The sequence below is a fragment of the Monodelphis domestica genome, chromosome 5 (assembly GCF_027887165.1).
Source record: "Monodelphis domestica isolate mMonDom1 chromosome 5, mMonDom1.pri, whole genome shotgun sequence".
Lineage (NCBI taxonomy): Eukaryota > Metazoa > Chordata > Mammalia > Didelphimorphia > Didelphidae > Monodelphis > Monodelphis domestica.
The window spans coordinates 227166220-227192575 of record NC_077231.1 but is presented as its reverse complement, the minus strand read 5'-3'; the positions used below and the strand labels follow the sequence as shown (position 1 = coordinate 227192575).

The 26356-nt window shown below is 40.6% G+C and overlaps 1 protein-coding gene across 2 annotated transcripts; it reads right to left on the bottom strand.

Moving 5' to 3' along the window:
• Nucleotides 1–3347: 3347 nt before the first annotated feature.
• LOC107650155 (endothelial zinc finger protein induced by tumor necrosis factor alpha) lies at nucleotides 3348–11540 on the bottom strand. Of its 2 annotated transcripts, XM_016426237.2 has the most exons (3): nucleotides 10705–10890; nucleotides 10327–10432; nucleotides 3348–6857 (listed from the first exon to the last, which is right to left on the bottom strand). In XM_016426237.2, exon 3 carries the CDS (start codon nucleotides 6841–6843, stop codon nucleotides 6313–6315), a length of 531 nt encoding a protein of 176 aa, XP_016281723.1. In that variant the 5' UTR covers nucleotides 6844–6857; nucleotides 10327–10432; nucleotides 10705–10890; the 3' UTR covers nucleotides 3348–6312. The 2 variants fall into 2 exon arrangements, with proteins under 2 accessions (XP_016281723.1, XP_056655869.1); XM_056799891.1 differs by lacking the exons at nucleotides 10327–10432; nucleotides 10705–10890 and adding an exon at nucleotides 10937–11540.
• Nucleotides 11541–26356: the final 14816 nt, after the last annotated feature.

Below are 26356 nucleotides of genomic sequence, written 5' to 3'. Positions count from 1 at the left end.
TATCAAATCTTGCTGACAGGCATTTTGACCTTAAGTCTGTAACCCAAAAGCCCACCACACCCTGCTCTCTGTATGACAAGATAGCCAGTAGGGAGGTAGAGGGCTACTTTGGGGTGTCTGATAAGACAGTCAGAAGGGAGTTGGAGGGCTGCTCTAGGGTGCAATATCAGTCATCCAACTGCTAACTCCTAGTATTATATAATAATTGTCAGCAAAAACAATTAGACCCTGACCCATTATTGCAGAGGTCAGTCATAATAATAAGCACAAAGTTACCACCCATGTTGATTATTTTTGTACTTTTCAGCTTAGTCAGCACTAGTGTCATTAATTAAGAACTTCCCATGTGAAAGATTTTGCATCCATTCTATTTTGCTTGTATTTTCTGTCACTGTGTCATCAGATTTCTTTGCATAAAAAGGGCCATCTCCTAAGGCTGGGGGTTCTCTGGTCTTGATCTTGTATAAATGGAGATTTTGAGCCTTTGGACTTCATCCTCCAGAAGTCCCTTAGTATTTCCGAAAATTCCCTTTTCCTGCATTCCCACATTTTGCATGATTATATTTAAGTGGTTGTCACTAACTCCTCCCTCTTCCTCTTTTTGGACCTGTGACTAGGCTAAATTCAGGCAGTTCTTTGCTCTTGCTATTATTAATAAAATGTTTAAAATATAATATGTAGTTATTGGTTATTAATTTTAAAACTCACAATCTGGATCAGAGTCAGGCTTTATTGTGAGACTGGCCCCCTCTCAATAAACCTATTTATTATTAGCTTGGAGACTCTTTATTGATGTTTATAATTAACTTTGACTTTGTTTCCCTTACTGGTGTTTCTGTTAATAAATTTTCACCACACAGCTTAAGCCCATAATGAGAAAATGAGGATTAATTCAAGTACCATTCATATATCATACAAGACCTCAGTCTGATGCTGAGACCTTAGGCAAATCACCTAACTAGGACTCAATTTCCTAATCCATCCAACTGTAGCTAATATGGTTATTTCTACCAAGAGTATCTATTGGGATCTACTGGCCATGAGCTCTGTCACTTGAGTGGAGAATAAAGAGCTCTATCCTCGTAATAATATCTATGGACTCTAAAAGTTTTTCACCTAAGCCATGGTACCATCTCACCCCAAGTCTTCAGTGTTTTTTCTGCCTTATGAACTAACTGCCTGATATAGTTTGGGGTGATGTGTAGTTTTTGCTTCTAGGCAGAAGATAAAAATTTCCCCACATTAGTCAAGATAGGCTGACAACAAATGTTTGCTACAGAGGAGCTAAGGTCATATTCCCAGGCTGATAGTAGATGACCTACTGAATCACAAGATTTTGCCAATCCAGGGGTCTGCTTCACAGGATCATCATTGCCAAGGGAAAACCAAGATGCAAGTCCAATGTCCATAGATTGTGTATGTCCAGGACAAGGTGTGATAAAGCCCTAAAGAGGAAGTACTTAACTGCCCCCAAAATTGGAATTAATTCAGGTCTCAAGGCCTTTAAAAATTTTTGCTTTCTGAATTTGCTTAATATTCTCTATGAAAAGGACTTTCTCAATCACTTTATTAGAAAATGACATCTCCAGGAATAAAATGGAAGATTCCCCCCCCCCCCCCCAGATCTATGATTTCTCTGATATAAGGAATTTCAGGTAAGGAACCTCCTGTTCTCAATGCAGCTCTATACCTATTCTGCAATTTATAATCTTCAAGAGCTATCTGGAGGCACTGGGAGGTCAATTCACTTACCCAGGGTTATACAGCCAGGACATGACAGAAACATGACAAACTGAGATGCCCTTAATTTTTATTTTAAAGAGATGCCCTTTATTTACTATGCTAGGCTGATCTGACTGTCCTTTTCCAGAGAAAGAAACAGGGCCAAGAGATTTAGAGATGGTAATGAGTGTCCCACAGCAAGCTAGTTATAGAAATAGCCAATCAAAAGGCATATTTATTAATAACCTGCTATGTGCTGGGCACTATGCCAAGCACTTGAACTACAGGCAAAACAAAATAGTCCCTACCCTTAAAGAAACTTACATTCCAAGTATTAGGACTAGTCCTGACCTCTTGAATCCTTCTCTAATCTCCATCCACTATATCACACAGCCACTATTAGCTTTGCTTCAGATCCCAGAATAAGATGGGGTGCTTCTGTTTCTCGCTATCAAAAATGGCACTAGTACATCCAATTAATAGATTATTTAGGCCACTTATTGTTTCTTTTTTTTCCTCCCCTTCCTTTTCAGTATGAAAGTACCACTATATTTTCCATCATTTTCCCTCCTCAAACTCCCTTTATTAATGAAAATATATTATTTCATCCTTGTCAGTACTTTCCATACTGATCATGACATCAACCCTTCCAGGCCTCGATAAATAGTTTTATGAATTACTTTGTCCAAAAAAAAAATTGTCTTTGCCTAATGGCCAACATCTGAATTTGGTTAAGCTGTTCTTCAGATTGCACAAATGAAATCTGTACTACCCCAAGCCTATCCTCAAATTCTTTCCCAATAATTAAGTCTCCTAGTAGCTTATGGTTCATTAATGTGGCCAGGGGCCTTCCTTCCCACTATAAGAAGACTACTGAAGGAAGAAACCACACTTAAATGTAACATTACCCCTTCCCCACAGTTATTCCCCAATCCACTCTATCTAGTTGGGTCCCCAGAGGCATGCTGCTACTCTTATGTTTTATAGATCATAGGATCATAAGAATAGGGCTAGAAATGATTCGTATTTCCTTATTTTAGTGATGAGGAAACAGGCTCAGAAAATATAAGCAATAGGATGTGGCAGGACTAGCATCTCACTGATATAGATTCTTTTTTCCCATCTACAACATAATTAGACAGTGAGACAAAGCTGGACATAGCACCTGATTGGCCCTAGCTTCCCCCAAGCATCCAAGTGCATAAAAAGTCCCAGTCAAATGGAGTCTAGGTTTTTCTGACTTGGTAAATGTCTGGAGACTACATGAGTCACTATGTCCTTCACCATATCCTATCCTGATAACCAGGTGCATTTCACATGGACCAGTTGTATCCAGAAGAGTTAAATGCTATCTCATATTCTTGCTATATTAGGGCAAAGCATATGTCCTTTTTGTGAACAGTTCAAAACCTCATTTCATTTCAACACTGAACCTGCACTAAAAAAGTACTAGGGTTAGAGACATGTTACTTACAAAAGATTTGAATCTAAGTCTTCCTGATTCCAAGTCCAGGACTCTATTTCTATTACACATTGCCTCCTTGCTGATAACCCAGTTGGTGGCTACTCTTAACAGCTCATGAGCCTCCATCAGGCTGTTTCCCAAAAACAACCAGCCAGTAGTCTTGAGTTTTAGCAAAGGGATTTACTAAGATGGTACAGTAAGAACAGTTGATATAACACTCCTCCCAATGGTCTAGGTTGTACTCTCCCACAGATATACACACAACATTCATGAGAAGGGCAGATTCAAATAATGTTCGGTGGTAGTGAGGTATCCATATACAATATACATGTGACAAAGGATAATTCACAACTCCTGATACTTCAGGATCTGGAATTTATTTCTTTATAAAGTCATCAAGCAGATCACTCTACTGGTGGTTAGACTTGGCTGGCTCCTCATAAGACAAAGTCTCTAATGAACAAGTCAATCCATTGGATTCTCCGGGGTCCTTAATGTGCAGTTGGCATTTGTATCATCTCTAGCTTCAGCCACAGGTCTAATCCTCAGCTGTGGATCTATCCTTGCCTCAGGGCCAGAGAATTGGTAGAAAACAAGATGGTGGACTTTGTTTAATGGAAAGAGCCCAAGTCTCTCAGAAGTGAGATGATCTGAATTTAAATCCAAGTAATAGCCTCAGTGCTTTTAGGATAAAAAGGCAACATTGACCCTACCTACCTCATTACAAGGGCTTGTCTTTGGCATTCTCTCTCTGTCTTGCCTCTGTCTCTATCTCTATCTTTGTCTCTCTGTCTCTCTCTCTTTTCCCCTTAAATCCTCAGCTATTATAAAAGTATGATACTTCCTCTTATTAGCTCCTATCTCTACCCAAGCTTCTCCTGAAGGAAAAAAAAAATTTCCTGTCCTCTTTTTTAAAGTACAGGCTCCTCTTGTTCACTCTAGGGCTACATATTCAATAACTAAGCCACCTTAAGTCAATGGCCCTTATTTTTTCAGCAATTTCAAATAGCATTAAGGATAAAAGTGAGCAACTTGGAAATCAACTGTACAAAAGGCTGCTGCTGCATGGAGCTACAACCTATAAAGAACAAAATGATCTTTCTCTTCTTTTATTGCCTCCCTCCACTCAACAATGGAATTAAGAAGGGCAACAGAGATTATTTTAGACTGGCAAATGGAGGGCAACCCAGCTAGTCAGAAAGAGAGAATAGTAAAAGAAAGTGTTATAGGCCAAGTATGCCCATCTCAGTTAACCCCTCCATGATCTGTTGATTCCAAACATAACCAATATAATTTGGTCTGGTCCATTCCTCACTCTACTTTCATCAGTGTATGTCTCAGCCTCCATAACCTCCATTCACATCTGCCAGCTGGTTGATGGCCAATTGCCATCTTTGATCAGACCAACAGCTCTTTAATCAGATCCTCACAGAAGTCACAGCCAGGGTTTCATCCATATCTCCAGTCTCTTCAGCATGACTGCTCTCCTTCTTCTCATGAGTTCATCAGGTTCAAAGTCACAGGCACTTCAGGAACTCTGGGTAATGTCTGTCTGCCTACAGACAAGCTCTTTCACCACTTTAAGTTTCCAAGGTAACACTTGTAGGTAACATTCCAAGCCAGGGTTACATTCATAATAATCCCTGACCTTTCTAAATCCCAAGAGTGTTACATGGTTCCAAGTTGCCAAAGTACTTTGAAAAGGAAAAAGAACTATTCAAATGGGAAGTTTTATTGTGATGATCACTTTGATCATGATTATAAATTGATACAAGCCATATATGCCAATAGCCCCTTGGGAAAGAGTGGATTGAACTCCCATATTTTGGAACAAAAAATTTTTTGGTTAAATGAATGAATGAATGTCCTGGTCCTATGGTCATTACCTCTTGTATATCTTCACATTAATGTCAGCATTTTTCCTAAACAGTACCACCTCTCCAATCCTCATCCTATACCACACATATGTTTATATTATTCCATTAATATATTTTTCGGATTGCTTCCCTTCTCTTATAAGCTGGAAATAAGAGGGACCACTCATTGACTCACTGGAGATCATCATGGAAGCTTTGGCTTTCTCCAATTCTGATCTGGGTCCCTCTTTAGCTGCTCCCCATATTAGTGTTAATCTTAGTGCAGATATCCAATAAACTTTAGCCCTAGTGCACCTTAGAATTCCAGAACTTGATTGATCCACAGCCTCAGCCTCCTTTGGTAACAGGAATTATAGGCTTATATCATTCCCTATACACAAATAATTGCTAATTCACTGGTAAAGAAGTGGTAATTTTGAGCAGAACCTTTAGCACTTATCCAAGTAGGTGGTGGGACCAGGCTGTTTGAGGTTAGAAATGGGAAAGGAGAAGGCCAAGTTTTATGATTCAGATTTGGTGGGGATATTAGCAATATCTAGAAACTGAGACCCAGGGATGTGAAATTATTTCCCTAAGATCACATGGGAAATAAGTAGCATAGCCAATTAAGTGGGGACAGAGAAAAAACAAAGAGGAGAAAAGCATCATCTGTGCGATCTCCAAGCATCCTGCCAAATAGAAAGTATTTTATAAAAGTGAGTTGAAATAATGATACTGACTAGAATCCCCATCTCTTAGTCTTCCTCCCCAAAAATACCATAAAGTGACATTTCCATTCCGGAAATGTCTCAGACTTCTTTGTTCCCAAATGTTCTCATCTGCTACAAATAAGATGATAATAAAGGGTGCAATATTACTGACCAAAGCAACTATGCTCAGCAAGATGGGATTTCCTAGGGCTTAGGGGACCCTCCAAGGAATTCCAGGGGTCAGTAGGAGCTAGATAACCCTCATACACCTTCAAGAACCAGTTCTCCCATTTTTTAGGGTCTGAGATTCCTTCACCACCATCACGGACCCACTCTCTCATCTATCTCCAGGGTTAGGTGTTGAAAAGCAGAACTCAGCAGATATGAATTCAGTGAACTAGTTGTGTACTGTCTTATTACAGCAAGGGCTCTGGGTCAAGGGAGAAACAGCGGTTGGAACATTGAGCCTGGCTTAGGTGAGCACCTTGCCTCTCAGTTCTATGACCATGGCGGCATGGGTGAGTGTTGACCTCATAGCATAGCAAAGACAAAAGTGGCATCACTGCTCCCCAGAGACTCCAGAGCATTGAGGTGTGGTAGAGGACATCCTGGCATGAGTACGCTGATGGTTAAGGAGGAAGCGGGCCTCTCGGAAACAGCGCCTGCATTGGGCACACTGGTAAGGCTTCTTGCCACTATGGATGCGTCGATGGGTGAGCAGATTCTGTTTGAGGCTGAATCGCCGTCCACACTCAGGGCATGGGAAGGGACGCTCACCTGTATGGGTGCGCTGGTGGACAGAGAGGTTGTGCTGGATGTTGAAAGCCTTGCCACATTCCGGACAGACATACAAAGCCCTCCCTGCTCCATTTATCATCGCATGGGCCTTCTGGTGCCGAACTAGGCTAGACTGCTGAGGGAAGGTCTGTCCACACAAGAGGCATCGGTATGCCTGTTCCTCTGCTGGGTGGTGGATGATGAGGCCCTGCTCATCACTGGGAATCTCCTCCTCATCTGCCTCAGGAGGCTCTCCTTCTGGGGGTGACAGGTCTGACATGGGCACTTCCAAAAGCACAAGGGTTCCATACATTAAATCACCAACCCCTAAAGAGACAGACACAGAGAGAGGACAAAAGAAAATGGAATGATCCCAACACTCAGCTCCATGATAGCCTCCTTCCCCAGCTAGAGGCAGTGTGGAAAGGGACCATAGTGTAAAGAACATTAAATGTGGAATCAAAGCATCTGAATTAGCCTGCTGGCTTGTCTCTTTTTAGTGAGTCATGAAATGTCCCAAAGCCTCTGATGCCTCATCTGTAAAACAGGAAGAGTTAGACTAGAAGAAGTCTAGCTCTGAATCTTGTAATCCAACCTTGTTGTCCTGGAGAAGTCTCTCAGGTATTTATCTGCACTTAGCTTTATTTCCCATTCTTCTCCAAACCCTTGCAATCAGGATGATGGCTCTAAAGCTGGAAGGGAACTCAGAGGCCATCTTGTCCAGCCCTCTCATTTTACAGAGAAGTAGACTGAGGTCCTGATTTACTCAAGGTCACACAGCTAGTAAGCCTTGGAGAAAGAATTTAAACCCTTGGGAATCCTCTGGCTCCCAAGTCAGTCTTCTTTTCAGTTAAACTAATTTCCTCACAGTGCCCAGAACGAGCCTTAAACCTCCAGGTACACCATTTTCCCCAGTTGAAGTTGAATATAACCTCTCCAAATCCCACCCATCCTTCCAGGCTGTTCTTATTTAGTTCCTTTTCCTGTTCCCCTGCCTTCTCTGAGTGGTCCTTGCTTAGATCTCTTCTAGAAGCTACTAATATTTTAGTATTATGGGCCTTCTCCTTTCCCATTCCCAACCTCAAGCAGCCTGGTTACCACTACTTTGTCACTGAATTAGGAATTATTCATGGGCTGAGCATGATGAACCAAGTCTATAATTTCTGTTACCAGAGGAGACCGAGGCTGGTGTATCAACTGAGTTCTAGAATTCTAATAAGGACTAAAGCTTATTGGATGTCTGCACTAAAACTAACACCAATATGGGGAGCAGCTAAAGAGTGACCCAGGTTAGATCACAGGATTTAATTATAGAAGAGACTTGAAATTGTCTATACCAGAGGTATCAAACTCAAGACCCTCAACATCCCCAGAAGCAGATTAAAATCTAATTTGGAAATGATTAATAAAATAAAAATATAATGCAACATAGCTAATGTTCATTTGTGGTTTTCTAAGTCAATATAGCCCCACATGGATCCTTTTCTATTTGAATTTTATATCAGTAGTCTATATCAATCCCATCGTTTTAGAAGTGAAAAAGAAGAAAAACCAAAGAGAAGTGGCAAAGCCAATGTCTGGATGGAGATTCTGATTCCAAATCCAGTGTTTTTCCATTATGCTATCATTATTATTATTATAATAATTTTTTTTTTAGTCTGGACTTGTGATTCCACTGTCATGGGGAGTTCCCAGGACAGAATTTCCCTTCTCTGATGCTGGATAGTAACTCATCAGTAAGTTCTACTCTTAGAAAATTTCCTTTCAATATGACTACCAATTCCAGAGAAAAATTTCCTTTCAATACAACTACCAATTCCAGAGAAGAGATGATGGACCTGCTACCCAAACTCCTGACTGGAAGGTGTTGCATGTTGTCAGGCTGCAGAATGAGACAAATATATTTTTTAATATGCCCAGAGAGGGAATTTGTTTTGCTTGCATATTTGTTATATAGATTTTTTCCTTCTTTTATACTAATGGGGGAAGGGAAGATAGAGAGAAAAGAGATGTTTGTTGGTTCAAAGTTATAAACTATTTTTAAAATAAATAACATGAAAAAATAAAATGTCCTGGAGCATAGCAAGGTCAAGTGACTTGCCCAGGGTCAAATACTGCTGTACTCTGGTACAGCAGATCTGTTTAAGGTCAGGCTTGAACTCAGCTTCCCAAGTACCTTACATAGTGCTTGGTATACTGTAGGTGCCTAATAAATTGTTGTGGATTGATTGCCTCCTGGCTTTAAGGCCAGTGTCCCTCCCTGGTACACTATTTCATAAATGTGCAATGACTCTTCATATTGTATCCACAAATAGGGACATTTTTATCCCAAAGAAAATCACTGATAATGTCTTCTGTCAGGAGTGAGCACTCAATAGGATAGTAACTAAATCTTTGTAGATTAACTAGAACTAATTCTGGGATTCCTTCATGGGTCATTTTGAAGTCCTAAAGGCTCTCTCTCCCACAGGGTATGTACTCAAGTATAATAAAAATGTTATTTTTATTATTATATTAACTGAATTGTGCAGTGGATAGAGTGTGGGGCATGGAGTTAAGATTCAAGTTCTAATCCTGCTTCAGAGACTAACCATGTGACCCTGGGCATGTCATTTAACCTCTCTCTTGGTTTCCTCAACTGCAAAATGAGGATAACAATAACACCTACCTCATAGGGCTATTGTGAGAATCAAATAAGTTAATATATGTAAAGTACTATATAAATGCTAGCTATGATTATAATTGTATCATTTCTTAAAACCCGTGATATTTATGAGGTCTTTGATACTTCTTTTAGCACTTTCTTTCTAACATCAAGACAGGCAGGCATTACTTATCTCCACTCTCCAGATTAGAAAAATGAGCCCCAGAAAGCTTCAATTCACCAAATTCAATTCAATAAACATTTATTAAATGCCTACTGTGTGCTAGGCCCTGTTTATGAACAGACAAAAATGACTTGTTCAAAGTAGAAGAGCCAGGACTAGAATCCAGGACTCCTGACTCCTTGTCCCCAGCTTTTCCCATTTCTTTATGTATCTGGCCCCTCATCTCACTTAGAATTGGTTCCAAGGCAGAATTGCTGCAAGGATTAGGCAGTGGGGATTAAGCCACTTGCCCAGGCACATAGCTAAAAAGGGTCTGAGGCCAGATTTGAGCACGCCCCCCCCCTCCGGGTCTGGCACTCTATCCACTCAAACCCCCCACCCCCAAGGCTGGTCCTCTATCCCCTGAGCCACCTAACTGCCCCAAACAAGCACAGGGCTAAACCTGAAAGGAAGAGGATGATTGACCACATTTTTAGTCCCCAGGAGTCACCGATCACACCTGCTTCCTATCCCAGGTTTCTCTGATTTAGTCCCGCAGGCCAGGCTCCAGAAGTTTGAGTGAAGGGGTCCGGGATTTGTTCTTTGTAACCACTGCAACATGCCCTTCCCCTCTCCTTCCCATTCCCATAGAGTGGGATGGGGGGGGGGGGGGCGAGCAGAGCTGAACTCAGGATATTTGGGAGCATCGGGGAAAGTCAGACGGGCAGAGACACAGGAGGCCCTGCCTAGACACGAACCCAAACTCTGGGAGCAGAGAGCATCTTTTAAAGGTCCCGAGTCCTTCCACTGCATCGATCCCTGCACCAGCGCCTATTCAGTTTTCCCTGCCCTGTCTCCTCCCATCCCATCCCCTGCAGCCCAGGTAACAGTCTGAGGTCGTTTCTCTCACGTTAGTCCAAGAAGGAACTGGGGATGATGCCAGACTGCTGTCCCCAATTCCTCTGCCCGTCCCTGTGTCCCAAACTCACAAGCCTGGATTGCGTCCCTGCTCCTCCTCCTTCTGGCTCCGAAACCACGAGAGGCTGCGCCGCATGCCGGAAATACGGTAACTTTGGGAGCGAAAGCTGCTTACCGCTTCAAGGAAAATTTTCAGTAAATACGGTAAACTTCCAGCTAAACTGCCCTTTTAAATACAATAGCCCTCCCGTAGCCACCCTTCTCCAGGTACTTCCGTCAGTTCTGGTTTTGAGTTACACCTCTTAGGACCGCTAGCCCACCCACCTCACACCACCCCCGGCAGCAAATCTCCAAAATCATTCCCAGAAAGGAGGCTGTAGCCTTATTGCCGCCCCCTGGTCCCCAGGCCCCATGCAGCAGCGCTCTATTCAATAATTACGGTAACCCACCGGCAGCAACCTTGGGCAGTCTTAGGTAAATAAGGTAATCTTCCTGCTGTAAATGCTATCTCAGCTCTTCAGGACTGGCGAGGCTCTCCGCGCGACTCTCAGCATATACGGTAACGCTACCGCAGTGACAACCTCAGCCCACCCAGCAACTACCCCCGCCCCCAAAGGCCTAGGGCGCCTTTGGTAAATACGGTAACTGCCGCAGCGGTCCCTGCCTGGACCTGGAACTTACGTGAAGCTGCTGTGTTTATCCCGAGTCCTGAGCCCTCCCCGCTGATGCTCGCCTGCATAGCAACCCCACCAAGCTGAGAGGTCTAGCTGGCCCAAAACCTGGACTGCAGAAGGGAGGAGAGCTGAAGGTGGGGGGTTGGGGAAACGGTATCTCAAGGCAGGGATTATTGGGGGAGGGGAAGACCTCTGCCTCAAGCTGCGGGGTCCAAAAATTACGGCGTTTAGAGCTGGAGAGGACTAGAAATGAATTGGTGCATCCTATTTAACCGGAGAAACTAAGGCCCAGAGAAGTCAGTGAATTAACCAACGTCACACAGGTGAGGGAGGATTTGAAAACAGGCCTTCAATACTCTGTGGTACAGCAGATTGGACCAATATGCACATACACAGATTGGGCCAGTAGTCCCCTGGAGGGAGGGCTGGGAACTCCCAAGGTTAGCCTCCTGATCGAGCCAGAATTGGTTGTGGGGAAACCTCAAGACTCAGCCTAAAACCCTAGAGGGTAAATCTGACAAATTCTTGATTTCAGGGAAATCCTGTCATTGTCCATTTATTGTTCACCCAACCTCCCTTGGCCCACTCACCCAGAATCAGGATTCCCACTTCCTTTCTATTCTTGTTTCTAAATATTCCTTTCCCCACCCCTGCACACACATATATAGCCAGATTCCTCACCAGTGGAGCCAAGTTCTCTTCTCCATTAAAAAAAAAAAAAAGCCAGGACCCTGGAACACCCCATCCCAGAGGTAGATGGGGCCCAGAGGCCAAAACCTAGATCAGCTTTCTTCCTGATGTGACATTGGTGGCTGTGAGGTCAGCAAGCCCCTGTGAAGGCTCCACACTTAGCCTTTAGAATTTACTCACCAGTGGCACTACATTTCCTGCTTGGAGTGAATCCAAAGGGCCTGTTCTTCAGCCTCAGGGCTTTCACCCTTCCCTGTTCTCTAAACTGATCCCTGAAATAGAGGCACAGTGTCTCATAAACCTGAACTGGCTTTCTTTCCTTCCTTGGATGCAGTGTCCTCTTCTTCCCTCCAGCCTAAGAAAAAAGAAATGTCTCTTCAATTTACCAAGGCTAACTTTTCCATCTGTATCTTCAAGCCCTCCTAGATATCTTAGCTTTTTCTTTCTCACCTCCAATCAGTTGCCAAGTCCTCTTGATTCTACTTCAGAATCTTTCACTTACTCTCTAGTCACCCTACAGCCACCCCAGGTCTGGTTCTCATGTTTTCTCCCTACCCCATATGTCCCTCCTCTCTCAGAGGTTTGCTTTTGCTTCCATGCCCTTCCCTTGCTCAATTAATCTTCCCCTCTCTCATATGCAGTCAAATATTCCTTCTCTGTTGGCTCTTTTTCAACCTGCAGACACACTCCAAAAGAAAATTTTCCTTTGACCCCACTACTCTTTCGGTTTATACTCCTATTTCTTCTCCTTCCCTGCCAAACTCCTAGAAATGTGAGTTTACATTTTTCAACACTTTGCAATATGCTTTCTGAAAAAGCTTTCTAAATCCACTTATCACCTCATCACTTCTAATGACTTTTCTTCATACAGCTTGACAGAGGTCCTTGGTTCTCTGCTTTTTCTACACTCTCCTTTGGAAATTTCATTCCTATTATGGCTTTATTCCTCAGTGCTGATGACCCCAAACCTAAATCTCTAGTCCTGTCCTCATTTCTGAGCTGTAGACCTTCATCTTCAATTGTCTAGAGGATATCTCCACTTAGATGTCCCTTGGGCAACTTGAATTCAAAATGTTCTGTAATGGGAGACCTGCCCTTAAAGCAGCCATAATATCCATGTGCTGATTTGATGCGCCTGCTTCTGGAGAGCCATTCCCTTCACTTCCGTCCCACTTCAGAGAATATAAAGGTGTTCTTTTTTTCCTGTTGTCTTTCCAAGTAGTGACAAAAAGTCTTTTAAGTGGCTGCTGAGCCACTGAGAGACTGAGTGTCTCTAAAAAGATGAGATGGCTAAATTCTCTCTTTCCCTGATGGCTTTAGAGTGAGGAATAAGAAATGTGGTAAGTCTCCTGAATGGCAGAAGAGGTACATGGGGCTCTTGTTTATATTGTTCACCTGATCTTAGGTGAACGAGTTCTAGAGATTGAACAGATAAGTTTAGGTATAACCTTGTGAGTTCTGAAAGCCACCAGAGTTCTCAAAAGGAGATTCTATAAGCAGGCCTAGTCTAAGAGATAAACTGAACCATGAGCCAAGACAGTATTCCTGGGTCCTGCAAGTAAGGAAGCACTTTGTCCATTAGCTATGCCCAATCTGAGGTGGGGATGAGGTTAGGGAAAGAGGATATTTAGTTGCAGACACTTTAAACCTAATCTTCCCAGGGACCAGAGTGGTAGAAGAATTTGGGAGTGTTTTGCTATATTTCCTTGGTAAATAACTCTTTGTAAAAGCTAATTAATGATATCTACTTAGTTGATATTGAGGAGATGTTAACTAGCAGGAGGAACATATCAAATGGGGATTTGTGAACTTTAGTATTAGACCCCTAAACTCCTTGGCATTTTCCCCTAGAGCCCTGAGGAGAACAGAAGAAACTATTCTCTGGAAACTAGACCTACCACTGTCAGGAAGTTTGGGAGAGTGAACTCAAAGCCAGTTAAAAACCAAATCAATTCTCTTCTCCCCTGATCTTCCTTTTCCTTCTGACTTCACTATTCCTAGTTATCTGTGGTAATTATCTATGGTAACAGCATTTATCCATCGAATTTCCCATTTTCACAACCTTAGGATCATCTGTGTCTCTTTCTTCTCTCTTATATCTACTCAAGTATCTATCAGTTACAACATTAGACTGCTGCCTCCTTCCAGATATTTTCCCCTTGGCTTCAATAATTTGGCATTCTATTAGTTATACTCCTACTTTTCTGATAACTTCTCCTATGTTTCCTTTGGATGGCAATTCATAGTTGTCCTACCCTTTAAAAGTAGGAATCCTCTCAAGTCCTGTCCTTAGTTGCCCTCTTTTCTTTCATTGCATTTTTGTCTCTTCCCGTGGCTTCAATTATTGTTTGAAGATGGATCTCAAGCCTTTATCTTCATCTTCAATCTTTCCCTTAATATCTGGCTCTATATTTTCAACTCCCTACTTGATATCTCTATCCCAGTATCAACTATATACACCGCAGACTCAAGAAGTTTACATGTGAATTTAGTTTCTTCTCAAAAACCTGCCCCTTCTCTTAAATTCTCTATTTCTACCAATGATGCCTCCAGGAGGCAGCATGGTATTGAGGAAAGAACAAGGGATGTGTTGTTAGGGTACTTGGGTTCAAAGTTTCCTCTTTAAGATACTGGAGTTGGATTCAACTTCTGAGATGCTTTTCAGTGCAAAATTTGAGAATTAAGTCACCCAAGTGTATGGTTTCAAAGTTACCTTAGAATTTCCTCTCAAATCCATCAGTTGCCAAGTCTTCTTGATTCTACCTCAGCAAAATTAAAAAAAAAAACAAACAACCCTTACCTTCCATCTTAGAATCAATACTGGATATTAGTTCCAAAGCAGAAGAAAAGTAAGAGCTAGGCAATGGGGATTAAGTGACTTGCCCAGGGTCACATAGCTGGGAAGTATCTGAGGTCAATTTTGAACCCAGGACCTCCCATCTCTAGGCCTAACTCTCAATTCACTGAGCTACATCGATTCCCCCAGAATCTATTACAAGTGTGCTACCCTCTAGTCACCCTACAACCACCTCAATACCAGTTCTCATCTTTTCTCTCACTATAGGTTCCTACTTTCAAATAGATCAGCTTTTGCCCTATCCTGCCTGAGTGCAGGTGGCCCACTATCCACTCTACTGCACATACCATATTATCTCTTCTCTTTATGTATTGTCTTCTCCCATTAAGGGCAAAGACTGCCTTTATTGCATGTATCCCCCTTAACACAGGGCTTAGCACATAGTAGGCATATAATAACTGCTCTATCATTCTATTGCCTAATTTATTAATACTAGTTTCTTGATTGGACTTCCTACTTTCAGTATATTTCACTCTTTTTCTTTTTTATAAATTCTTAAACAGCAAAAAAGAACATTTCCAAATACACTGAAGTTGTCTCTTTCCTAATTTCTTATAATTTTTAATTCAAGAAACAAGATAATTAAATCATATGATCTTAAAACCCCTTTCCTGTGCCAGCATTCCATTGAGTTTGAGTCATAGTGCTGTGAATTATAGATGTTTATTCATATTTGTCAAATTGTTGAATTCAACAAGTCAATAAACTATGTTATAGCTATTGTGCCCCCTGGCAATGTGAAAGAACTGTCTATTTTAAGAAGACATGGAGCGAAGGGCAGCAAGGTAGCTTAGTGGATAGAGAACCAGGCCTAGAGAGACAGGAAGACCCAAGTTAAATCTGCCCTAATGCACTTCCTAACTGAATGACCATAGGCAAGTGACTCAACTTCAGTTGCCTTGGCCTTACTGCTCTTCTCCCTTGGAACCTGTACTTCATATCAATTCTAAGATAGAAGGTAAGGGTTTAAACAACATTTTTAAAAGGGGCATTGAAAAATGGACCTGGTAGACTAGACCTTTATGATATATCTAGTCCTGTTCAAGAACCACAGTCTATGGGGGTGGAGCCAAGATGGTAGAGATAGTACATCTGATTTATACCAAATTATCCTTTTAAACACAATGATATAAAATCTCAAAATGAATCCTGGAGCAGCATAACCTATAACAAAGACAATGAGAAGCAATCTTGTAGCCCAAAACAACTTAGAAGGCCAGCACAAGGGATCTAGGGCATCAGGGTAGAGACAGAGCATAGAGGGCCAAGGCATGCCCCACCTAGGCAACAGGCCTTGCACACAACTGAATCAGCAGGCAAGGTTGCCTGAACTCTCAGCCACAGATGGTAAAGGGAGTTGTACAACTGTTCAGATAGAGATTACAGGACTCCTTTTGCTGGCTCTGAGTGCAAGACTTATTTATATTACCCATATGCAGAAACAGGGTTCAGTCCTGGGGTACAGTTGCAGAGTAAGGAGGAACACCAGCATAACAACTAATGCTTATAGCCACAGGGATCAAGGGAACCCTGGTCACAGTTCCAAAGGGTAAAAAGAGTGCTTAGGGTTACTCATAGACCAAAGCACAGGTTGGTAGAATATTAAGAATGTCTCTCCTTGCCTCATACAACCTTGGAAGAAATGAAAACATAGATCTACTCGTGAGGCAGCTGCACAAAGAACCTGAAGCTTAGGATAGTGCTTCCTTCACCACAGTTATAAAGCCCAACTTTAAAAGTTTTTTAAACTAAAAGAAAAGGAAAAGGCAAGAAAATGAGCAAACAACAACAACAAAAAACTCAACAAAATTATTTTGATAAAAAGGTAGACTCAAACTCAGAAGACAAAAAGCCAATACTATCATATCCAAAGCCTCCAAGAAAAATATTAATTGCTTTCAAGCTTAAGAAGAATTAATGGAGGAGCTTGAAAAGGATTTTAAAAATCAAATAAGAGATGTAGGAGAAAAATAGGGAAAAGAAATTAAAGTAATAGGAAAATCATGAAGAAAGTCAATAGCTTTTAAAGGAAGGACAAAAAATACTTTAGAAATTAATATCTTAAGAAACAGAATAGGCCAATTTATAAAAGAGGCATGAAAATCCAAAGAGGAGAAGATTTTTTTAAAAATCAGAATTGGTTAAATGGAAAAAGATAAACAATAATGCACTGAAGAAAAAAGTTTCTTGAAAGACAGAATCGGACTTTTGGAAAAAAGTAAAAAATTCACTGAGAAAAAGAACTCTTTACAAAGGAATATTGGCCAAATGGAAAATAAAGCACAAAAAGCTCACTCAAGAAAATCATGCCTTAAAAATTAAGAGTTGAACAAGTGGAAGCGTAGATATCAAGAAACAAAGACAAAAGAATGAAAAAAAATAGGATTGTGAAATACCTCATGAGAAAAACAACTGGCCTGGATAATAAATCCAGAAGAGATATTTGAAGAATTGTTGGACTTACCCGAAAGCCATGATAAAATTTTTAAAAGAGCTTAAACATCATTTTTCAAGAAATTATAAAAAAAAAAAACAGAACCAGGAAAAAATAAATTGAAAGAATCCACTGATCACCTCCTGAAAGATATGCCAAAATTAACTCCCAGGAATATTATAGTCAAATTCCAAAACTCCCAAGTCAAGGAGAAAATATTGAAAGCAGCCAAAAAGAAACAATTCAAATATCATGGTGCTATGGTCAGGATAACACAAGACTTCTACATTAAAGGATCAGAGGGCCTAGAACAGGATATTCAGAGGGCCAAAGAGCTAAGACTTTGATCAAGAATCACTTATCTAGCAAAACTGAGCATAATTCTGCAGGGGGAAATGAGTATTCATTGAAATAGATAACTTTGAAGCATCCCTGATGAAAAGACCAGAACTGAATGGAAAATTTGGCTCTTAGATACAACACTAAGAGAATCATAAAAAGGTAAACAGGAAAGAGAATCAAAAGACATTCAATAAGGTTAAATTGTGTACATTCCTTCATGGGGAGATGATTCTTATAACACCAAAGAACTTTGTCATTATTTGGGCATTTAGAAAGAGTACACATAGACTGAGGGTGAAGGTGTGAGTTGAATATGGTGGGATAATATGAAAAATAAAATTAAGGCATGAGAAAGAAACATGCATTGGGAGGAGGAGGAAGGGGAAAATAAAATGAAGCAAATTATTACACTTCTAAGAAGTATTAAAGAGCATACAGAGGGAAAGGGGGGAGGTAGGGAAAGTGGCATTACTCTCATCAACAATGGCTCAATAAGGGAAGAACATACACAATCAATTGGGTATAGAAAGTTCTCTTGTCCTACAGGAAAATAAGAGGGGAAGGGGATAAGAGAAGTGGGGTAGGGTGATAGAAAAGAGAACAAATTGGGGAAGTGGAGGTCAGGAACTAAACAGGAATAAATAGAATGGAAAATAATACACAGTAATCAAAATGGTGCAAAAAAACTTTACCAGTTTCTCTAATAAAAACCTTATTTCTCCAATACATAGATAAATGAGTTTAATGTAAAAAAAAATACATTCCCCAATTGGTAAATAGTTAAAAAAATATGAACAGGTAGTTCTCAAAGTAATTAAAACTGTCTATTATCATGTAAAGGAAAAATGCTCTAAATTACTATTAATTAGACAAATACAAAGTAAAATGACTCTGAGGTACCAACCCCACACCTATCACATTGGCTATTTTGACCAAAAAAAAAAAGGAAAATAACAAAACTTGGAAGGGATATGAGACAGCTGGGACATGAATGCATTGTTGGGAGGAGTCATGAACTGATTCAATCATTTAGAGAGCAACTTAAATCTCTGCCCAAAGGGCTATAAATAAGTACATAGCCTTTGACCCAGAAATACCATTACTAGGTTTGTATTGTTACAGACAGGAGTGGTTGCCATAAACTGTGACCATGGAAATATGGTTTCAAATCAAAAATATAGTGGTCTCCATGGGAAAATTCCCAAATATTAAATATACCCAAGTCAGCTGGGTTTTATGGAGATTTTAATTAATATAAATAAAGGAATTAAGACAAAGGAGAGAGAATAAGAGAAATATAGCATGAAGGGCCTAAGCCAACATGGCCTAGGCCTGAGCCTTAAGAGAGACTAGTCAGTCTTTTATCAACTCACCACAAGATCCTGTTCCAAGCAAGCTCTAGTGTTCAGGGAGACTCTCCAGTTTAGCTCAGGAAGCTGACCCAAGTTCAGCCACCGAGAGAGAGCCTAGCCTCCAATTCAGCTTTGGAAAGCTGAACTATAGTTCAGAGGCCTTTCTGACCTCCTTTTAAAGAGAATTTTCTCCTATGTCACCTCCCCTAAGTTTTCACATCTACCAATCACAGTAGACATTTTCATAGGACTGACCATTCTTAATTCACACCTTGAGTAGACTAAAACTTTTTTTTTAAACCCTTACCTTCCGTCTTGGAGTCAATACTGTGTATTGGCTCCAAGACAGAAGAGTGGTAAGGGCTAGGCAATGGGGGTCAAGTGACTTGCCCAGGGTCACACAGCTGGGAAGTGTCTGAGGCCAGATTTGAACCTAGGACCTCCAGTCTCTAGGCCTGGTTCTCAATCCACTGAGCTACCCAGCTGCCCACTAGACTAAAATTTTTGAGTAATTCGCACCTGAGTAGACTAATCTTGTCCTTTGCAAGTTGCCTGATTAATTTGATCTTCATAGGTACTTAGCACCCCTTTGTATTCCATCTAAAAATAGACCCAGCTTAAGGGTTTTAGCTTTACTTTAAGTATGGGCTGGGTACCTTTCCATTGTTCAGTAAGGAGTTTTACAACTTTATCTTCCCCTACAGTATGCCTAAGTATTGGTAGAGTAATTTTAAAAGTCCCTAAATTCCTGACCAAAGTCCCTTCATTGTCTTAAAATGGGGAATGGTCCTAACCAAATGTTCTAAGGTGGAGTCTGAGGAATTTTAAGATTCACAAATCTGAGAAATTTTAAGATTCACAGTATCCCAAAAAGATAAAAATAAAAGGGAGAAGGACTTATATGTAGAAAAATATTTCAAGAATTTCTTTTTAGTGAGGCAAAGACTTGGAAAGTGAGAGAATATCCATCAATTGGGGAATGGCTGAGTAAGTTACAGTATGTGATTATAATGGGACACTATTGAGTTGTGAGATATGACAAGCAGATGGAGCTCAGAAAACCTGAAAAGACTTCCATGAACTGAAGCAGAGCAAAATAAAGCAGAACCAGGAGAACATCATACAGTGACAGGAATACTTTACAATAAACAACTATGAATAACAGCTATCCTCAGCAATACAATGATCCAAAACTGTCCCAAAAGATTCATGATAAAAAATGCCATCTACTTACAAAGTAAAAGAACTGAGTCTGAACCCAGACTAAAGCAAACCTTTTTCACTTTCTTAATTTTTTTTTAATTTGAGTAGCTTTCCACAAAAGGACTAATATGGAAAAACTTTTTATGTGATTACACATATAAAATCTAATTGAGATTGCTTACCATCTGGGGGGGGGGGTAGGTGGTTACAGGGGAGGGAAGGAAGGAGAGAGGGAGATAGAGAAATTGAGACTAAAAATATTCTTTGAAAAATGTTGAAAACTTTTTTACATGTAATTGGGAAAAATAAAATAAAATTTAATACCTTAGAAAAGATTGCTGAAGAAGCAAAAAAGAGAACCACAGTCCCAATGTAATCATCATAGTCTCTCTTAAAGCACAGAAGAATGTGGTCCCCAGCTCTATGGCACAATTTAAAGAAGCAGTGGAACTTAAGAATTTTAAGAATGGTCTCCATGATAGGAAAATGATTCCCCTTGCCTGCCCTCCAGCTCCAAAGGGATCAATTCATACCTTGAACAGAAGTATATATAGTACTAGTCCTGGAGTCAGGAAGACTCATCTTCCTGAATTTAAATCTGGCTTCAGACACTTAGTTGTGTGACCCTGGACAAGGGACATAACCTTGTTTGTCTCAGCCTGCAGCAAAATTGTAAAACTGGAAAATGAGGTCTTCAATGACTCCCATTACCCTTTACCTGGTGTCCCCTTGCTTTCCCAAGTTCATTCCATAGGATCATAGATTTAAAGTTTGGAGGGACCTTAGAATCTCTCTCATTTACAGGTGAAGACATAAGCCCAGTGATATTAAGTAATTTGCCCAAGATCTCATAGTAAGTGGCAGGACTGGGATTTGAAAGCAGGCTCTTTGATTAGAGTCAGTGCTTGATGATAAGGTTTGTTTGTAATTTATGTATCTCCGGAGTATTTTTTAAAAAATATATTTTTTTCAGGGAAGGGCTAATGTTTAACCTAGGCAACTGAATCTTTAAAATGGAATCTCAAAAATCAGTAAAGAAAGAATTATTAGATGGGAAGTGCCTTTCCGATGCCTTTCTGCCCAGAGCATTACTGACATGAAATAGGCTGCCTTGGAAGACAGTGAGTTCTCCATCAATTCAAGTATTCCAGCAGAAGCTGTCTGGCATATAATAAATGTGATTTCTGAATTAGGAAAGAAGTTGCACTAAATGACCTTTAAGGTAGGGTTTCCTTCCAATTCTCTGAGTCAATGCTGCCAGTGCTACTGAGGATGCCACCCCACCCCAGCCTGCATGGAAACACCAGGCTGATCAAAAATCTTTCTTGGGTCTGTAGAGATTTAGACATAGATGGGGTGTCAGGTGATGTCTTTCAGCTCCAATTAAGAGGTCTGGCAATGGTCAGAGCAATAAATTGACCAGCATCCCAGCAGAATAAAAGCCTGTTCTGACACCAACTCTCTGGGAGATCTTGAGCAACTGATTTCCCCTCTTTGGGATCTCCATTCTCTCACCTGAAACAAAGAGGGAATTGAACTAGATAATCTCTAAGCTTTTTCCCCAGTTCTGATATTTCTGAATCTGTGAAAAGGAGGGCACCTCACTGACGAGGTTTTTAAAAGAACAAACAGTAACATGCCCAAGGACGTCATCTATATTTTTAGCCCCATTTTCAAAATAGTTTACACCAAAAATAGAAGAGAAAGTTGATTGCAGGGGGAGGGGAGCGTTGAGATAACCTAAGCCTCATAATGTGGTCTTTGTGGAAAGAGGGCAGAGAAAAAGTCCTGCATTCTAGACCTAGCTCAACCAGGTACCGACCCTGTGATTCAGTCTTTGCTAAAGATATGTAGAGAAGACCCAGGAAAAAAACAACATACTGTATTCCCTCTCTGTTCTCTTCTAACACGTTTTTATATAAGATCATGAGTCAAACTGTATGTCTATTGTTAAAGAGAAATTAGCAGGCGCTGGAGCAATGCTATAAACCAGGAGCAGGAGATCCAAAGGGCAGAAGCAAGGGCAAGATTCGGGAGCTCTGGAGAAGGGACAGACAGTTTCTTTTTCTGGGTGAGACCGTTAAGCAGTCAGGAGGGTTTTCTGTCTGGTTCTTCTGGGGTGGACCTAGAGAGCCACATATTCCCTCTCCTGTGGCTTTCCTTGAGGTTCTGCCTATCCCTGCTGCTGCTGAAGAGTGATTTTCAACAGAGCTGCTCAAGACTCCTGAGGACAACTGTCAGTGAGACTTTCTTCTGAACCCTGTTCCTGCTATCTTTATTTCCTTCCCAAATTATATATTAATTAAGGGGTTTAATTTAACTAGTTGAAGGGGATAGATTTATAGGTAGAGAAGTGGTAGCTAGTATAAGATAACTTAATTTGGGGCTTAGATAAATTGTCCCAATTCCCTTCCCTTCTTTCCCTTACCTTAAATAAACTATTATTTTAGTTATATTTATTCTCACAATATATGTTATTTCAGTATAGTTATTTCACTATGGCACCACTGGGGAAAATAGAAGTTCAAATTGCCTACTCCAGCCCTCAAGGAGCTAGCCTCCAGTGTAGACTCTAAGTGAGATCCAATCAGCCATAGTTGTAAGACACTGCTGCAAGAACCAGATTAAAATATAATTGGGACTTAATGGATAGAGAGCCAGGCTGAAAGATGAGAGGTCCTGGGTTCAAATTTGGCCTGAGACACTCCATACTTTCATGACCCAAGGCAAGTCATTTAACCCCCCACTCTTCTACCTTGTAACCAATACACAATATTGATTCTAAGACAGAAGGTAAGGGTGTTCTTTTTAAAATTAAATTGGGAGATATTTAACAAAATAAAAATACAATAAGACATAGATAATGGTAATTTATGGTTTTCTAAGTCAATATGGTACCTTTAGTGTATTTCTATTTGGGTTTCACATCACTGTCATAAGCACAAGTCTTTCCATCTCCTTAGCTTTGCCATTTGCCACTTTGCCACCCACTTCTCTTTGGCTACCAGAGGAAAAGGATGCCCACCCCCCGAACTTTCTCAGTAGATCAGTTTCCCTGATTGAGGAGAGTATGAGGAATTAGAAAATGGGGATACCTTGAGATATCCAAATTGCCATTAGAAGTAAATTATTCCAAGGCCTTCTTCAATTCTGCTTCTCTCCCTACCTCCCTCCAAAAAAAACTTGAGTCTCCTAAGCAATATTATTTTCTCTTTTCTCTCTCCCAATTCACGGGATGTGTTTTATACAATTTTCTTGGTTTTCTGACTCTTATTCCTTAAGCATCACAAGGATTTTTACTCAAGACTGCTTAGGATATTCCTTTAAAAGAGCTTGCCTAACTTCAACCTCTTGATCCCACTGGGTCCACATCTCTGCTCCATGTCAAAATGACCATGAATACAAAGTATTGTACCAGACCTTCCCACTTAGATGTAGATGTTTTTGTCCTCTGTTGCCAAGTGGCACTCCCAGTGCTGGTTTTCATGGTGACTGGCATCACCATGACAGCCAACAGTATAGGAGAAACTCATTTTCCCAAAGAATACTGGAGACCTTAAACTTATTTCCATAGATGGTAGACGACTGACAGTCTTGTGAAGATTCAGGGAACAGGGGTAGGTGGTGGGGCAGAAGGCAGAGCAGTCCTTTGCCAAATGGCTTAAAATCATTTATTCTGCAAAACAACCTTTGATTCAAAAGAAAAATCTCTGAAATCTCATCTCCTCCATGAAGCTTGCTTGAGTCATGCTTGGCTAAGAGCCTATGCTCCTTCCTTGTCACCACCCCAGGAACAGACTCACCCTTATCAGATATAAAATTTAAAAAGCATGCCATTTGATGTATTTAACCTAGTACTTTTTTCCTGTCCTCTCTATGACAGGTACCTGTTCTGCTGACAGGAAGCCTATAAGAAAGGAGTGAAGTTAGTTAGCCTGGCCTGCCTTTTCTGAATGAACAGACTCGTCCCATTCTACTCTGAACTGGAGGATGATGTTCAGTTGTGAGCACATTTAAGAAAGGGCATTTAAAAGTTGGGACTTGCCGAATTTGGTGAGCAGAATAACAATGGACCTTAAAACTATGCCATATGCAGCTTGAAGGAACCAAAAAATATTTAAGAGGGAATATAATCACAGCCTTCAATTATCTGAAACATCATATAGAAAGAGAACCAGAGCTAGGAGATGGTGAAGTCTCTGTAACTAGAAGTAAGGGCTAGACTAAACAGCTTTTAAGGTCCCTTCCAATTCCAAGATTCTATAATCTGAGACTCCCTGATTTCCCAAACATATGTTGGGCATTCTGTCCCCATACATAGTCCATAGTCTAAAGCTTCTTCTCTATTTATGCAAAACCTATACATCTTTCAAAGCTCTGCTCAAGTGCTACAATTCCATGAAGCCTCCTACAGACTCCAGCTCATGTGGATCTGAAATCCTGGGTTGTTAAGCACTTATTTTTATTATTTTCAGTACCAGGTGTATTATAGCCTGGTCTCCCAGAGAAAGTGGGAGGATGCCATTATTAAATATTGGACACAATGACTTTGTGACTCCAGAAAATACACTTTTCTGGTCCTCAAAGGAGATAACTGCTCTATCTTTTGACTTTTGAAGATGCCTTCTTAAATCTCAAAGAGGAACAATCTAACTCAGAACTCTGTTCTGATTCTAGAGAATTATGGGAATGTGTTCTCCCTAGAGTCCCAGAGGTTCTTGACCTACTGATGGTGAATTTGGTTATTTTTATTATTTTCATAACTATATTTCAATATAACTGGTTTCCTCTATAATCCAATGATTAAAAACATTATTCTGTCCACAGACTTCACCAAACTACAGAAAGGATTCAGGATAGACATTAAAAAAAAGGTTAAGAGTATCCTAAAGGAAAAACTCATTCCACAGGTATAGCATATTAACATGCTCATGTGAAGAGACAGGAGAAAAAAGTACAGGAACATAACTAGTCTATTCTGAGGATAATATGGGTAGGTGGATTTCAAACTAAGGAAGGTGTGATAGTACCCAGACCCATTATGGTTGAATGCCAGAAAATTGACTTTTCCAGGCAGATCCAAATGACCAATGGATCAAGAACCATCATTGTCAAGTTTTACTGAAACTACTGGGACTTGTTTTGTTCGTAAGAAAATAAAAAATCATCACTAAAAATGAATGGAATATCAAGCTCCATGCCTGGTTAACAAAACATTTGCTGCATTTCAGCAAGGAAAAATTCTTCTCAATCTGTTCACCATTTTTCTATCAGGATAGACTAGGCTCCAACCTTCTTACTCTGTCATGATGCTAGTTCCCTCTAAGGAAGATTTTATGATACCAATAGAAGGGTCTTTTATCATCCTGGGCTGATGCCTATAAGATTTTGGCAACTAAGGGTGCTCAATGTGCCAATCATGTGAAATATAGCCTGGTGCTTCTCCAAAACTTTGTTATTGTCCTCTGTAAGAGCCATTGTGGTGCCCACTTATCATAGGTCTTTGGCCATGGTCAAGAGCAATAAGAAGTCCCCCTCAGGGGTCACTACATCCTAGACTGAGTGACTAGTGGGCCTCATCAATTCTTGCATAATACCTACCAGCCACCCAAGTGAGAACTCTATCACTGAAAAGAATTTCACTAATTTCCCTCTGAAGTAGATCTGCAATGTATAAAAGGATGTTTGGGGTTACAGAATTCTTGAGGCCAAAGGTCAATATGGAAGATCACATTTCCTCATGAGTATTTTTGTCAATTAACAGCCTTGATGTAAAAAAGAATGAGACAGTGACAACCAAAGGGTTATCATTATTGAAGGGCATCATGGTCTAGGAGATAGAAGATCAGCTTTGGTACTTGGAAGATTCACTTTAAATCTTGCTTTTGACCAATACTGACTGTTTGACCCTGGGTAGATCATTTAATCTCTTGATGCCCAAGCAACTCCTAAGACATTACATTATAAATGAGTTGCTCTTCTGTATGAGTGGAAGGTGTTTCCACACTGTGGAGTTCAATATACCAGTGAAAACACAGGCCTAGACCTCCTCCTTACCACTCATGGTAAAAAAAAAAATTATGATTATGCATCCTCCTTTAGGGCAAGTTGTACCAACAATTTATCTCCCTAATGTTACCCCAACCTCTATAGCATCACCCTAGTGACATCGGAACCTAGTAGATATGATCACTAAGAACTTTTCTACCACCATATTCTTCCACCCAATCCCAATAATTTACCCTCCATTAGATTGACCCCTCACTTGCCTGACAGCCAGAAAGCCAAAGCAGGGTTCTCTCTAACCAGCATATCTCAACATCATCAGCTTTTGACTTAAGACATTTGAGAGCAAGCTGGTTCTGTCCCTTTCTATAGGAGTAGGGGTGAGAAGGAAATATTTCTTCCCCTGAGCACATTTATGGTATACAAAAAGAAGAGAATTCTCCTGGGTGACTTCTTGGAAGATAAAAAATATGTCCAGAGTCCTGAAGATTTAGCAAGGGTAGGGGAGAAAAAAGGAAATGAGCACTCAGACCATTTGAAGCA

Bases quoted from the DNA above. Each gene is read 5' to 3' on its own strand.
- LOC107650155 (XM_056799891.1), bottom strand. From the start codon at position 10,994: ATGCAGGCGAGCATCAGCGGGGAGGGCTCAGGACTCGGGATAAACACA. The intron at 6,858-10,936 runs GTAAGTTCCAGG...CTGTCTCTTTAG, and splicing joins GATAAACACAGCAGCTTCAC to GGGTTGGTGATTTAATGTAT.